The 14,967-nt window shown below is 35.5% G+C and overlaps 1 protein-coding gene across 1 annotated transcript in view; it reads left to right on the forward strand.

Annotated features, from left to right (window-relative positions):
• LOC126723124 (MATH domain and coiled-coil domain-containing protein At3g58200-like) overlaps positions 1–14,102 on the forward strand; it is a 46,579-nt gene extending 32,477 nt beyond the window's left edge. The window contains exons 2-6 of the mRNA XM_050426410.1: positions 12,545–12,674; positions 12,755–12,924; positions 13,151–13,436; positions 13,549–13,709; positions 13,828–14,102. Of these exons, the coding sequence (XP_050282367.1) occupies positions 12,545–12,674; positions 12,755–12,924; positions 13,151–13,436; positions 13,549–13,709; positions 13,828–13,976 (896 nt within the window). The 3' untranslated portion in view covers positions 13,977–14,102. The remainder of the gene's footprint in view (positions 1–12,544; positions 12,675–12,754; positions 12,925–13,150; positions 13,437–13,548; positions 13,710–13,827) is intronic.
• The last annotated feature ends 865 nt before the right edge of the window (positions 14,103–14,967 follow it).

Below are 14,967 nucleotides of genomic sequence, written 5' to 3' on the forward strand. Positions count from 1 at the left end.
AAACAACAGTATTCACAAATGGATAAACAAACAAGAAACATGTTGCACAAAAAGCTAATCAAAGAGGTGTGTGCCCCAACACAGACAGACTTATCATATTATAAATATGTGAAGCACACAACACACAAGAGAGTCAAGGAATTGTACCAACACCAATGGTCTTACGGAGTGATTCAAATCGTGGACCATCGAGAGGCTTGGTGAAGATATCCGCCTTTTGATTGTCGGTGTGTATGAACTCAAGACACACAACTCTTTCCTCTACCAAATCCTGAATGAAATGGTAACGTATCTCTATGTGTTTGGATTTTGAATGCTGGACAGGATTCTTGGAAAGATTGATGGCACTGGTGTTGTCACAGAAGACACACATCGTTTCTTGAGGAATTCCATAGTCATGAAGTAATTTCTTCATCCAAAGAAGCTGAGTGCAGCAACTTCCAGCAGCGATGTATTCTGCTTCTGCAGTAGATAGAGACACTGAATTCTGCTTCTTGCTCATCCATGAGACAAGATTGTTACCAAGATAAAACAGCCGCCTGAAGTGCTTTTCCGATCGTCTACACTGCCAGCCCAGTCAGCATTTGAATACCCAGCAAGACAAGCATTTGAGTCTTTTGAATACCACAGACCATAGTTTGCAGTACCATTCACATATCGAATGATTCGCTTAGCAGCAGTCAGATGAGATTCCTTCGGATTAGCTTGGTACCTGGCACAAACGCCCACACTGAAAGCAATGTCCGGTCTACTGGCTGTAAGGTAGAGCAAACTCCTTATGATGCTCCTATACAATGTAGGACTTACTTCAACTCCCGACGAATCCACATTCAGTTTAGTGGAAGAGCTCATGGGAGTGGAGGCATGTTTTTTGGAGTCTAGTCCAAATTTCTTGACAATGTTTCTGGCATACTTCTCTTGAGATACAAATATACCCTCCTTCTGTTGTTTGACTTGAAGACCCAAGAAGAATGTGAGCTCCCCCACCATACTCATCTCAAACTCCTTCTTCATCTCCTCAGAAAATTCAGTAGCACGATCTTCGATAGTTTCCCCAAACACTATGTCATTAACATAGACTTGTGCCACGAGGAGATAATCTTCATCATTTTTGACAAACAGAGTTCGATCGGCGTACCCTCTCTTGAAACCTCTATCTAGAAGATAATGTGTAAGACGATCGTACCAGGCTCTAGGCACTTGTTTTAAGCCATAAAGAGCTTTCTTCAATCTTAATACATGATCTGGAAAATGAGGATCCTCAAATCCTTTTGGTTGCTCAACAAATACTTCTTCATTTAGATATCCATTCAGAAATGCGCACTTAACATCCATTTGATAAAGTTTGAAATTCAAAGTGCACGCAATGGACATGAGGATTCGAATGGATTCGAGTCTTGCCACCGGAGCGAATGATTCATCAAAATCCACTCCTTCTACTTGAGTGTATCCTTGAGCTACTAACTGAGACTTGTTTCGAATTATCTCTCCATCTTCATCAGTTTTGTTTTTAAAAATCCATTTTGTGCCTATAACATGAACGTTCTCAGGCCGTGGAGCAAGTTCCCACACATCATTCCTCACAAACTGATTCAGCTCTTCATGCATTGACTCAACCCAATTCTCATCTTGAAGAGCCTCTTCAACCCTTTTTGGTTCAAACTGTGCAAGATAACAGTGATATGTTACATGATTGGCTAGCAGAATATTTCCTTTCCTGAGGCGAAGACCGTCATCAAGAGATCCTATGATATTACTTTCCGGATGATTCTTGATAACTCTTGAAGATGGCCTTTTTAAAGTGGAAACTTCATCACTACGAGAGATAGGAGGATGAACTTCTGGAGGAGTAAGAGGACTTGAAGTTCTAGACATCGATATCGTTTCCATTCTTGGGTTGATGGGAGTCGATTCTACTTCTGGTATAGGTTCTTCACCTTCTATATCCAAAGCTTCTACCTCAACATCAGGCTCTTTGGTGCTCGGTCCTTCTACATCATCAATCATTTCCACCTTAGGTAAGGCATCATCAATCTTGACATTTATGGACTCCATCACAGCCTTTGTTCTCTTGTTAAACACTCTATACGCTCGACTTGTAGTAGAGTAGCCAAGAAAAATACCCTCATCACTTCTCGCATCAAACTTCCCAAGATTCTCTCGATCATTTAAGATATAGCATTTACTTCCAAATACCCGGAAATACTTCACTTTAGGCTTCTTCCCATTCCATATCTCATATGCAGTCTTCTTTGTACCAACTCGAAAGAAAATCCTATTGCCAATGTGACACGAGGTGTTGACAACTTCTCCCCAAAATTTTTGAGGTATTTGCCTGTTAAGCAACATGACTCTTGCCATTTCCTGAATCACACGATTTTTTCTCTCTACCACTCCATTTTGTTGTGGAGTTTTGGGAGCTGAAAACTCTCTTTTAATTCCATTCTTCTCACAGAAGCACTCGAATCTTGCATTCTCAAATTCCCTCCCATGATCACTTCTAACTTTGGCTATCGGAATCCCCTTTTCGTTTTGTAGTTTCTTGCACAGAATCTCCAACCTCTCACAAGCTTCTGATTTTTCTCTAAGGAATTCAACCCAAGTGTATCTTGAGTAGTCGTCCACAATGACCATAATGTATCTCTTCCCCCCTAGGCTTTCAGTTCTGGTGGGCCCCATTAGATCAACATGAAGTAACTCCAAGCACCGAGAGGTGGCTATCACATTTACCTTGTGATGACTTGCCTTAGTTTGCTTCCCCATTTGACATGCACCACAAACGGTCTTCTTCACTTTTCCAAACTTAGGAAGTCCCTCGACTGCTTCAAGTTTGGAGACTTTTGCTACTTGTTTGAAGTTGGCATGCCCAAATCTGTGATGCCACAGCTCCAACATATCCACCCGAGCACTTCTACACGATATTGGTGCTGTGGGAACTATTCCATAACAGTTATCTGTAGTCCGATTTCCTTCCAAAACCTGAATCCCCTCTTCATTGATGATCAAACATCCTTTCTTAGAGAATTGTACCAGGAAATCATCATCACAAATTTGAGTGATGCTCAGCAAATTGGCCTTCAGCCCTTTTATGAACAGCACATCTTTCAATAGAGGCAAACCAGGTATCTCAATGGTTCCTTTGCCTAGGACTTGAGCATGACTTCCATCACCAAAGGTCACATAGTCACCAACCTTCTCTTTGAGTGTTTTAAACAGTGACTTATCCCCTGTCATATGGCGAGAACACCCACTGTCAAGATAGCACAAACACGCATTAAACACCTTCAATGAGGTATGCACAAATAGGTTCACATGTGACAGACATTCTTGACCTTCAAACACAAACTCATCATCAGTTTTCATGTTTCTTTCAGATTGATTTTTCATTTTCAGATTCTCAATCATCTCACACAACATTCTATTCTTTCTTTTATATTTCTTAATCAATGATTTAGATTCAGATATGCTACTGTGTAAGACAAGATTCTGATTTTCAAGATATTCCAGCATGTGAACAATAACTCTAGCATGTTTCTTAGTTTTTAACAACTCTACAAGATCATCAGTAAGACACCTTTTAGACATATGCATAGAGTCATTTTCACAAACACTTAAGCTATAATTCAGCATGGTATAATCCAAAACAACAACCACAACTCAAGGGTCTGGGATCACACTTAGGTAATAAAACCACAACAAGTGTACCCGCTCTGAAACCAATTGAAAGTTCAAAAAACGTGTACAAAACACCTTTGAACGTTTAGACCCCCAAAAAACAACTTAACCAATACAAGCAATATGTCAAACAACTAGTGTGCGGAAACTTAACATATGCTATAATACGAAATTGGTTAAATACTATCTAAGCCATAATAGAATAAAACCACAGCAGATAATATAAAGGCAAAGATAGAGAGGAAGGAAGATGCAAACACAAAGACAACACGCGATGTGTTATCGAAGAGGAAACCGAAGTCCTCAGCGAAAAACCTCTCCGCCGCCCTCTAAGCGGTAATCAATCCACTAGAAAATACAGTTGGGATACAAGGACAGCAATAGACCCTCCAAGCCTAATCTACCCAGTGCACCTAAACCCTCCAAGCTTCTTGCTCCAACGAGGTTGCGCCGAACCTTTTTCTTTTCTAGCTTCCCGGATTCCGCTACTAGACCGTAGCATCAACCAATGAAGATTGGTTCCTTCCTAACTGCTTCCCAGAAACCCAAACGACTGTCTCACAGTGATGATGATGGTGAGAACCAGGTTTGGTATAATGCCTCTCAAGGATTTGACAATGGAGAGGAAGAGAGTAAGGGAATTTGAAGAGACTCTAAGGTAGAGATTGTGGGTGAAGCAATCTGGTTTTTCTTTAGGGTTTTTCTCTCAAAATTCTCTCTGGAAGCTCTCTTTCAATCGTGGGTAAAAGGGGTATTTATACTGGAGTGGGAGAGGAATGTGAAACGTCAGGTTTTACAAAACAGGGGTGGCTCGCGGCTTGACTAAGTCGCGAGATCCAGTCGCGAGTTAACCGTATGGCCAGTTGTCCTGTTTTGTCCTGTAGTACTCCAGCTAGCATGACTGTTCATCTTCCAGCATGCTTGGCACGTGTGCTGCTTCTGGCGGCTTGCAGCCGCGAGTCACCCGCGAGTCCCAGCTGCGAGTCTCTGTTTTCTTGCACACTCTTGATCAATCTTCACTCTATCTCACTCACTACCCTTACAACAAACCCACCTAAATACAGGGTTACTAAATGCTGAATTACAAGCAAATTTGGCATGGAATAAAGCCAATTAGATGGTTGAATAAATTCAACCTTACAGTATGCACTCTAAGTGTTTGATCAAATGCCCAAATGACATTTTCTCATTGTTTTGGACTCCGATAAGTATCAAATTTTGGGGATTTCCATGTTTTTACATTCTTAACATGCTTTAAACATTGGTTGTGTGTTTCACACACTTTGCCCCATGAGTGCCTTGTCATGCATTGCTCATGTATCTCACATGCACACCACATGCACACTTGATGCACACACTTGATCACTTGACGTGTTTTGCAATTCACTCATGCTAGGTAAGCCCTGTTAGACTTTTAGCACTTAAAACATGATCTTGTGACTTTGTTTGCTTGCTCTTATGTTCTTTTTAGGACTTTTGTTTGCTTTTTGTGGACTAACTTTTATCTAATCAAGTTTGTTTTCTTGTTTGTATGTCTTTGTTTCTTTGTGTTTGTGTTTGTTTTGCAAATGTCTCCTATTAAGAAAAGACCACAAAGAAGCCTTCAAAGTGTCCCCGCACCTCCTTGGATACGTTCCAAAATGATGATGCTCATATGGCCTTTAATGATTACTACAAACAGGCCCCAATCATTCTAGAAAGGATTGTGGACTTAGATTCCCTAAAGGGTTCCTTCATTCCAGATGTGTTCAAAGAAAGGACATGGACAAAGTTGCTTAATCTGATGGGCGATGTTTTCGAAGATATCATTCGAGAATTCTTTACAAATGCCATCGTGGAAAGTGATCACATCAACTATTGGCTAAAGGGGAGAGAGTTCTCAATCACAAGGGAATCAATGTAAGATGTTTTGGAGATTTAACCGACAACTCCAAACACATCTCTACAATATGATGAGAGAGGGGAGAAACTAGAACCCCTCATGGAAATCCTTGGTGGACAACTTAAGAAGAAGGCCTTTCACACCATTACGTTCACCCCAGAAATGTGAGCCTACATCATGATCTTCAACCTTTACCTAGTGAAGAACTTGTCAGGACTGAGGACCATATTCCTATTTGATCTCTTCACTCACAAGGAGATCGACATCTGCGGTCACATTTATCATCTCTTCATCAAAAGTATCACAAAGAGGAAATCAAGGCTAACTCTACCATTTCCAAGCCTTGTCATGTCTCTTATTTTAAGGGCAAGGGTGAAGATTCCAAGTGGACTTCAAGTAATGCAAAGGGAAGATTCTATTAGTGAGAAAACCATCATCTGAAGCAAGGCTCATATCCTCGAACTAACTGTTGGTGTCTCTCAAATTCCAAGAGATGATGCTGATGAAGAAGGAGGAGACACTGAAAAGGAAATCGAACATTTCACTTTAGTTCTGGAGGACACTGCACAACATTTGTCCCAAGCGTGCACAAGAGCACCTAATCGCCTTGATCATCTAATTGGAAGGGTCGAAGAGATGCATGTAATGCTAGCTTCACACATTAGCTACTCCACATCTCAATTCGCATACCTTGAAGGCTAGATCACTATCCTCTCGTCTTAAATTGATGACATGATGAGGAAATCAGAGCAGGAGTTAGATTCGGAGTCCGATGCATTTTAATCTCTTTGGCCATTCCGGTCAAATAGAGAGAGTAGATTGAGGGGAGTACAGCTTGAGGGGGAGTAGCAAAGTAGCAAATTTTAGTATACATTAGTTTATTTTAGTGGTTTCTAGTTTACTTTAAGTTTTTATAGCTTTTGGATTTTTACAATGCTTTCGTTTAAAGCTTTCAAGTACTTTAGTTTAAAACTTATTTTTCTTTAGTATTATTTTGTATCTTGGTTTTTATAGCCGTTTTGATGCTTATTGCTTTCTAATGCTCTTAGCTTTAGTTTCTTTAATGCATCATATGTTTGTTGGACATGCAATTGATTTTAGCGTTTCTCTTAATTACATTGCTTGTCCAGATGATCATTTACTTGATAAATGGTCATTGTAGTCATTTCCTAATGACTGTTCATGTTTGATCAAGATATGTTTCATGCTATACTTTTCAATTAATACCTTGATCACATTTTTACTTGTTCGTCATACGTGCCTTGTGTTCTACTTGTCTTGAGCTTAATGAAGTTTTGTTGTTATGTGCAAGTGTTTTAGGATATAGGTGTATATGGTGCAAGTGCTTCACAACTTCTAGAATTAGGTGTGAGTGAGTTTTGCCTATGTTTTCAAACTTATGTTTAAGTTTAGAGTTTGTTTAAGGGTTTTGTCACAGAATAGCCAAAGGGGGAGATTGTAAAGTTGCGATTTCCAACTATATTGTGTTGGCTTTAATTTCGCGCCAAATTTGATTGTAATTTCTTTAATTATTTTCCCTGTATGTATGTGGGATTAATTGTAAGGGATGAGTGTGAGAGATCAGTGAAGAATCAAGCTTCAAAAGTTGAACAAATGGATTTCGCGACTGCCTTGCGAGAAACAACCCGCGAAAAAAGCCACGTGTAGAGCACATGACTAGAAGATGAAGAGTTGTGCTAGGCTGGATTTTTCGCTACTGTCTCGCGGGTAAGGCCAACCTATGAAGGACCGCGAAACTTTCTGTTTGGCAAAAAGTTGTATTTTGCTTTACCAAGTCTTCACCCACACTATATACCCTTATTACCCACAAATTGTAATGAGTGCTTTTCAGAGAGAAAACCCTAAAAAACACACTTGAGAGTTAGAGATTGTTATACCCACTTTTTAGGATTAGTGCCCTTAAATCTTATTGTATGATGCTATGTATGACATTATATATGATATTATGTTGTGATTAATAAAATTGTTTTATTATTATTTAAAATAATGGTAACAGGAATATTTGGACATTATTATATAGTCCATGAGATGCATAGTATGTGATTTATGTGATTTAATCATAGAAGATATAACTCACAAGTTTTTTGTAAACTCAAAATTTTAGTTTGTAGTCGATGATGAAATTGGGCATTTCATCTGCGAAAATTATAACATATCAACGAAGATGATTTGTCTTGATCATGGAAGTAGAGACTTCTAGTTGATATATTGATATGTTTTAAGTATTAAGACATATTGAACTGGACCGTTATGAGATTTATTATTCTACTAATGACTATCAAATGAATAATAAATCTCACGACTTCTATTTACATCAATTCTTAATCATGAGAGAATAATGAACCTGATCATAAAGTGTAGGTTGTTTTGATATATCAAGTGTGAGATCTAAAGTCATGATCAAAACCTCAGTATGTTGGGTAGCCACATTTAATGTTGAAGGAACATATATTCTCAAGATGGAATTCATAATCTCTTAACGGATATAAAATATTCCCTTGAGATAAGTTTAATGAGTTTGGTTATTCAGAATATTAGGTCTAACTACTTTAGTAAGAAGTTATTAAAGTATATATTTATGAAATTTGATTTCATAAATATATGAAAAATAACTTAAAGAATTAAACCGAGTATTCAAGAATAAGATGTAGTAATATTCAAAGTGACAATCAACATTCATGACTTTGTATTACTACAAATATTTTAATAAAGGAGATGGATGTATAATAAAGTCTTAGAATATAATTTATTAATAAGGTCTAAAGTGCAATTATATTTATATAGTAGTATTAAATATAATTAATGGTAATTTTAGGCTTGTCAAGAGTTGACAAAAAGGCCCAAAACCCATTGGAACTAGTGTCTTATTTGTCCCTTTTGGTCCCACTCCAAGCTACATACTAAAATCCAATTGGATTGGCCCAAAAGGCTAACCCAATTAGATAATCAGTTATATATAAGGAGAGAAACATACAGAATTTTAGTAATGTATATGATGCATGAAATGGTGTGTATGTGAATGTGAGCCACTCTCTTATTCTCCCTTGAACACATACGTGTAAACAGGTTGAGAGACCACAACTTCTTGGGCAAAAGTGGAATTGGAGTGAAGATTAAAAGTGTTTCTAAGTATTTCTAATCTTTAGTTTTGAATTTCGCCACAACAAGTTATGCTCTCTTGTTCTTAAATTCTGAAATTTACATAATACATGTTATCAATTGTGAATGAAGTAGATCGGTTAATTTTCCGTTGCATATGTTTTGTATGCGATACAAACTGTGTTTTTCCAACATCACAATCATCTACACATTTCCTTGTAATTTTCCTCAACTCCTACCTCTCCATGTCTACATCATTGAAAGGTTGGTAGCCCAAATAATTACCACATCCATTCTATGTGTAAAGTGAGATTTTGGTGCTACTGGGAAGTATTGGAAGTAGCCATTCATTGGTGGATGCAATTGGGCTGAATTGCAAGATCCGGAAAGCTAGAGAAGACAAAACTTCGAGAAGTCACTTGGTAGCAGGAGCTTGGAGGGCTCAAGTACATGAGGTAGACTAGGCTTGGTGGGTCTTTTGTTATTCATATACTCTAACTTTATTCTCTAGTGGATCAATTTCAACTTGGAGGGTCGCGGAGAGGTTTTTCACCGAGTTCTTCGGTTTTCTCTTCGATAACACATCTCAGTCTTATCTTGTGTTTGCATCTCTCTTCCCTGCTCTTTAAGCTTTAATTTTATTGTTGATAATGGATGAATATGACTTAGGGTAGTGTCAACGGTTCTTTGCACTTATTTACTCTTGTTCTGCACTTAGTATAAGTTAGCAGGGTAAAAGCTATCTAGCTGTAATTTTTAATTGGGGGTCTGAACAACCTCTTGTGTTTTAGCACCAATCCGAGCATTCAAAGTGGATTTAAACAAGTAACTTGACTAAAAAAAAAGGTATCTCGACAAAAAAAAGAGGTTGCGAAACCCACTAGAATCAACTTTGATCAACATCGTACTATCATAGTTTCTTTATGCATCGTTGTTCATAAACAATAGTTTCTTTATGCTTCCTAAAAGGAAACCCAATCCTCCAATTCTTCTCCTCTCTCCAATCAAATTAAGCATAGATCCTTCTTTTTTCTTGCATCTCGACCCTTCTCTATTCTTTCCTTCGAACCAATCACACGTACTGTTGCGTGTGTAAAGTGGTATGGTATTGTTGTGGACCACACAATCCCATTGACATCCCTCTATAAATAGTGCATATTATCAATAGCTTTAAATAAAGAGGATTTTGACAAACCAAAACCCAAATTCATGGAAAACAAGTCCGGCGAATTCGGTATGTTCTTTTTCGTTCTTGAATGTTTATTTGAGACAATTATTTTTTGTATTTTATTTATTTTATTTCAATATAAAGGTTCATATTTTCTTTCCTACTTTACGTTGGAACTCTTTGATGGCATAGGGTCTTAATGGAAGAAAAGAACCCTTCCAAAACCCCACCCCAAATCCATGAAACGATTGTATAGTTCATGATTTTTTTTTTATTTTTTTATTATTATTTTTAAATCCTAACTTCTCCTCTTAAAGAGTAAGCAATTAGAAGAACTATAATTTTTCTTCAATCTTTTGCTGCGCGGGGGCATCACTAATGAAAGGATATAATCATATAGTGTCATAGCGCAGTTATACATTAAAAGTAGTCGGTAACCAGCCATGCAATACGTGGAAGAGTTTAACTTAATATATTTTTTTTTCTCTTTTTTATTTATTTTGTCTAGATATGAAATTTAGATAATTATGGTAAATATTTGTAACCATTTATTATGATCTAGTTTGTATATGAAACTATATAATCTACCATTTAAAGAAAGTATGACGTGCCAAAATTCCAATCGAGGATTTAAATTATATATATATATATATAGGACAAAATGGGCTTTTGCCCTTTTCCACAAAACTAATTAGCCTTTTGCCCTTCTTCCCAAACTAAATAGGAAAATGCCCCTCTTTTGAAACTCGACTTTCTCAAAATCGAGTTAAAAAAAAAAAAAAAATTTCTAAAGCCCTATAGTGACGTTTTTAAGGACCTATAGTGACGTTTGAAGAACCTATAGTGACGTTTTATAACTTGATATTCACAAAATCGAGTTATAGGCAATAAAATTGCCTATAACTCGATTTTATGGATATCAAGTTATGAAACGCCACTATAGGTCCTTAAAAACGTCACTATAGGTCCTTAAAAACGTCACTATAGGGTTTAACTCGATTTTGAAAAAGTCGAGTTTCAAAAGAGGGGCATTTTCCTATTTAGTTTGGGAAGAAGGGCAAAAGGCTAATTAGTTTTGTGGAAAATGGCAGAAGCCCATTTTGTCCTATATATATATAGAGATAGATTGATATATTAAACCCTAAGTTTAATTAATTTCAAAGTGAAATATATACTTTTAAAATTGTATGAATTTATACCCTAGATCAAATCGTATGATCAAACCTAAAAGGTTTTGATTTTAAATTGATATAATTTTAAAGTTCGATATTTAATTTGAGACTAGAGTCCATCAAAAAATAATTGAAACCAGAGAAACTATAAGATTTCATTTGCAACAATCTTAAATCCTATAAGTTATTTTTATAATTACTCTTATGTTATCATTATTGCTGCTGTTGGTACTACTACTACTACTCTTATGTTATCATTATTGATGCTGTTGCTGCTGCTGCTACTACTTCTACTACTAGTAAAGAAAGAGATCAAAAATCATGGATAGAACCCCAGTTAGACCAAGAAGGGCCATGGTACCCAACCTCTAATTTTTTTTTTCATATTGTATGCATAGTTTTTTCAATAGTATAGGTAATTAAAATTAAAGTTTAGTTTCCAAAAGTTACTCCTAAGTCCCTCTCAGGAATTAAGATTAATTCGAAGATATAAAAAAATGGAAATAAATAACTAACCCACAACATTGGCTCACCTCCAAAAAAAAAAAAAAAAAGAAAAAGAAAAACAGACAAACAAACAAAAAAATCTTTTTAATTAATAATTACGTAAAATCAAGTCTTGCTATTATAACGAAAATGTTAACCACCTTAAGAAGAGTTGTCAACTCATCCACGAACCACCAGTGCCTTGAAATGCTCGCTCCCATCCATACATGTTCTCTCTTTTGAATTCATTTCGTAAAAAATAAAATTTTTTGAACAATCTTTTTAATAATTTTATTTTCTTGATTAGAAAGATACTTAAACTTTCAGAAGTGTTAATTTTTTTTTCCTGATTTTACAACTTATTTTACTAATTTCACTTATAAGATGTCTGTACGTTTGGGTGCTAATATGGCTTAGAGAAATGAGAAACAAAACATTCTCTTAAAATCTTTTTTTTTTTTTCATTCTGTAAATATGGTGAGTAAAACAAAATCTTAAAAAGTTTCTGTAAAGTTGAATTAAAAGAGCAATTTTCGTGTCAAATTGTTTGGTTTTGTATTTTCTTAAAATTATATATTTCTCTCAATGTCATTTAACAATTCAAAATTTTTTTTTTTTTTCTTAAGGTATTCTATCTCTTTGATTTTGGGGGTTTGGAATTAGGTGTTAAATACGATATAACATCATAATTTTATTCAAATTGGATAATTTAGGGTAGTAATTGAATTTAGAGTTGAGAGACATTGCTGCAAAATTTAATACAGATTCAATCATAAATGAATGTTAGGACCTAATGGAATATCAAGTTTTGTTTTTATTGATGATTGAGTTGAAATGTGTTAAGAAACAAAAAATGTATCAACTATTTTATTATAATTTATTGTTAACACTGAATAAACCACCAATTTTATTTTTCATGTATTAATTTATTTATTTTTGAATTTTTGTATAATTCTCATTCTTAAATTATTAGAAAAAAATCATACTTTGGCTGCCCAATATTTACTAGAATTGTGTCTAAATATTCCTAATGTATTGCAGCAATCACAAGAATGGCAAGACATTTTCGGCCAGCTCATTACTTACTAAAAATACAGTCATACTCTTTACTGTGTGAGACTGGGGTTGAAAAGTACGACTCTGGTGTTTTTGAAGTTGGCGGCCACAAATGGTGGATTCTAATGCCTCAATATTCTTTGTTCCTTAAAATATGGATTTGAGCCTTATTATCTACCATGTCTTCTTTTGTAGGAGGTTGTCTCTCTATCCAAAAGGAAATGAGAAAATGAATGGGACTGGTCACATCTCCATTTATTTGTCAATTGTTGATACAGAAAAATCTCCTCTGGGATGGGAGGTTAATGCCAGCTTCAAATTGTTTGTGTATGATCAGATACGGGACAAGTTCTTGACCATTCAAGGTTTGCTCTCTAATAATTTATACATATGCATAAACATGCATGTGTATTTGCTATGCAAAAAATTCTACCAAATCAACAATTTTCATAATTTTTTTCATAACTCGTTGAGGGTGATAGATTAGTTTAGTATAATATCACTTTCACATGAACTACCACGGTTGTAAAATAATATTAAGAAATGTGTTTCGGTACTAGACTAATTGTTTGCCATACATTTAATTTGTAGATGTTGAAGGGGCAATTAGAAGATTTCATGACATAAAGACTGAATGGGGTTTCGACAAATTTCTCCCTCTTGATTCTTTTAATATTATTTCAAATGGATACCTTGTCAATGATTGTTGTGTATTTGGTGCGGAGATTTTTGTTCATGAACGTAGTGCAAAACGAGAGTGTTTTACCATGATAAGAGAACCTCCCAATCGAATTATGACTTGGAAGATTGAAAACTTTTCACAAAAGGATAGAGTATTATATGCTTCTCAAGTATATGTTGTTGGAGAATTAAAATGGTATTTTTATTATTAGAAGTTAAAACTTTTATTGTTATAAAAGGGAAAGCTACCACTGCCAAATGCAAAACTTATTAACTATTATTTTTTTAACTCTTTTTATTGAATCCAGGAAAATACTGATTTATCCCAATGGATTTTATAATGAAGCACCCAAAGCAATTTCCGTCTTCCTCGACTCAGTAGATTGTGTTGCACCTGATTACAAAATTTTTGTGGATTTTAAGCTGCGGATAAGGGACCAAATTAACAATGAACATGCAGAAGAAAGAGGTTAATGAATTATATTTGTCATTTTCTTCTTTTTTTCTTGAGAGAAGTATGTGCTTTTTGTTCTCTTTTATTTACTTTCCTCAATTATAAGCTTTCTTTATTTTATTCCCCCTCACAGCTAAACACTGGTTCTCTGCCTCATGTAACGACTGGGGTTTTTCGCAACTTTTGTCACGAAAGGATCTTGAGGATGCATCCAAGGGGTTTCTTGTTGAAGATACGTTGATTGTAGAAGCAGAAATTATGGTTATGTCTACTATAAAGTAGTTCTACATATTTATTTATATTTTGATGAAAAGTTCTACATATTTATAGTTTGTTTGGCTCGGGACAAAGATTATGGTTGTCTACTGTAAAGTAAAGATCTCTTAATAACCGTACATATTTATCGTTTGTTTGGCTCAGAACCTAAAGTTATGTTTCCTCGTCTTAGGTTTCTTTTTTAGGTTTGAGTTCTATTTTTTAAACTTTCTACTGAGGGTGGGGGTCAATGCGACATGACTATTTGAAATTGGCATAATTGTACTATCATCGTTAGTTTGCACGACCATTGTTAGATACCAACTCGAGTGAAAACACATTGCACGACCGGGGCGCGCATGCTTAATGTAAGTTTATGTTCATTAACATCATAGTCCCACATTTGCAAATGCAGTTTGGGATCACATTGCAATGGACTAATACAAATTTTATCGGTGGCGATTTTTCAAAATTTTGTTTGAGAATTTTCAGAGGTTGAATACATCAAAAATCATAGACTAACCATCATAGGTATGCATGGATAAGAATATCTTAAATCAAATTTAGTTGGTCCCATAAAAGATTAAGTAAAATTTTATTGAAAGATTAAATCCGACTGGTTTTTTAATTCAAATTATGGTAGACATGCAGACACATAATAATTCTACGCAGATAATGTTGTCTTTTTTAATTTAATTTAAATACTATAATTTATCTAGTTGTATAAGGCATTTATCTATGAATATTTTTAGACCCCTTAAAACCACAATTAGATTAATCTAGGTCATTAGCCAAGTGATTACCTAGTCAAATTAACAAAACTAGGTTAATACAAATATATCATATCAATGTATAGTAGCGGAAAATAAAAAACACAACGATATGGTAACCCAGGAAAACCAAACCGGTAAAAAAACCTAGAGATGATTTAACCTAGCTATCCTCAGGGTAAAAAACAAATCCACTATGAAAGAATCAAAATTTTACAATAGGACTTAGACCACTAACATCCTATTGC

This window comes from Quercus robur, chromosome 4 (assembly GCF_932294415.1).
Source record: "Quercus robur chromosome 4, dhQueRobu3.1, whole genome shotgun sequence".
Taxonomy (NCBI): domain Eukaryota; kingdom Viridiplantae; phylum Streptophyta; class Magnoliopsida; order Fagales; family Fagaceae; genus Quercus; species Quercus robur.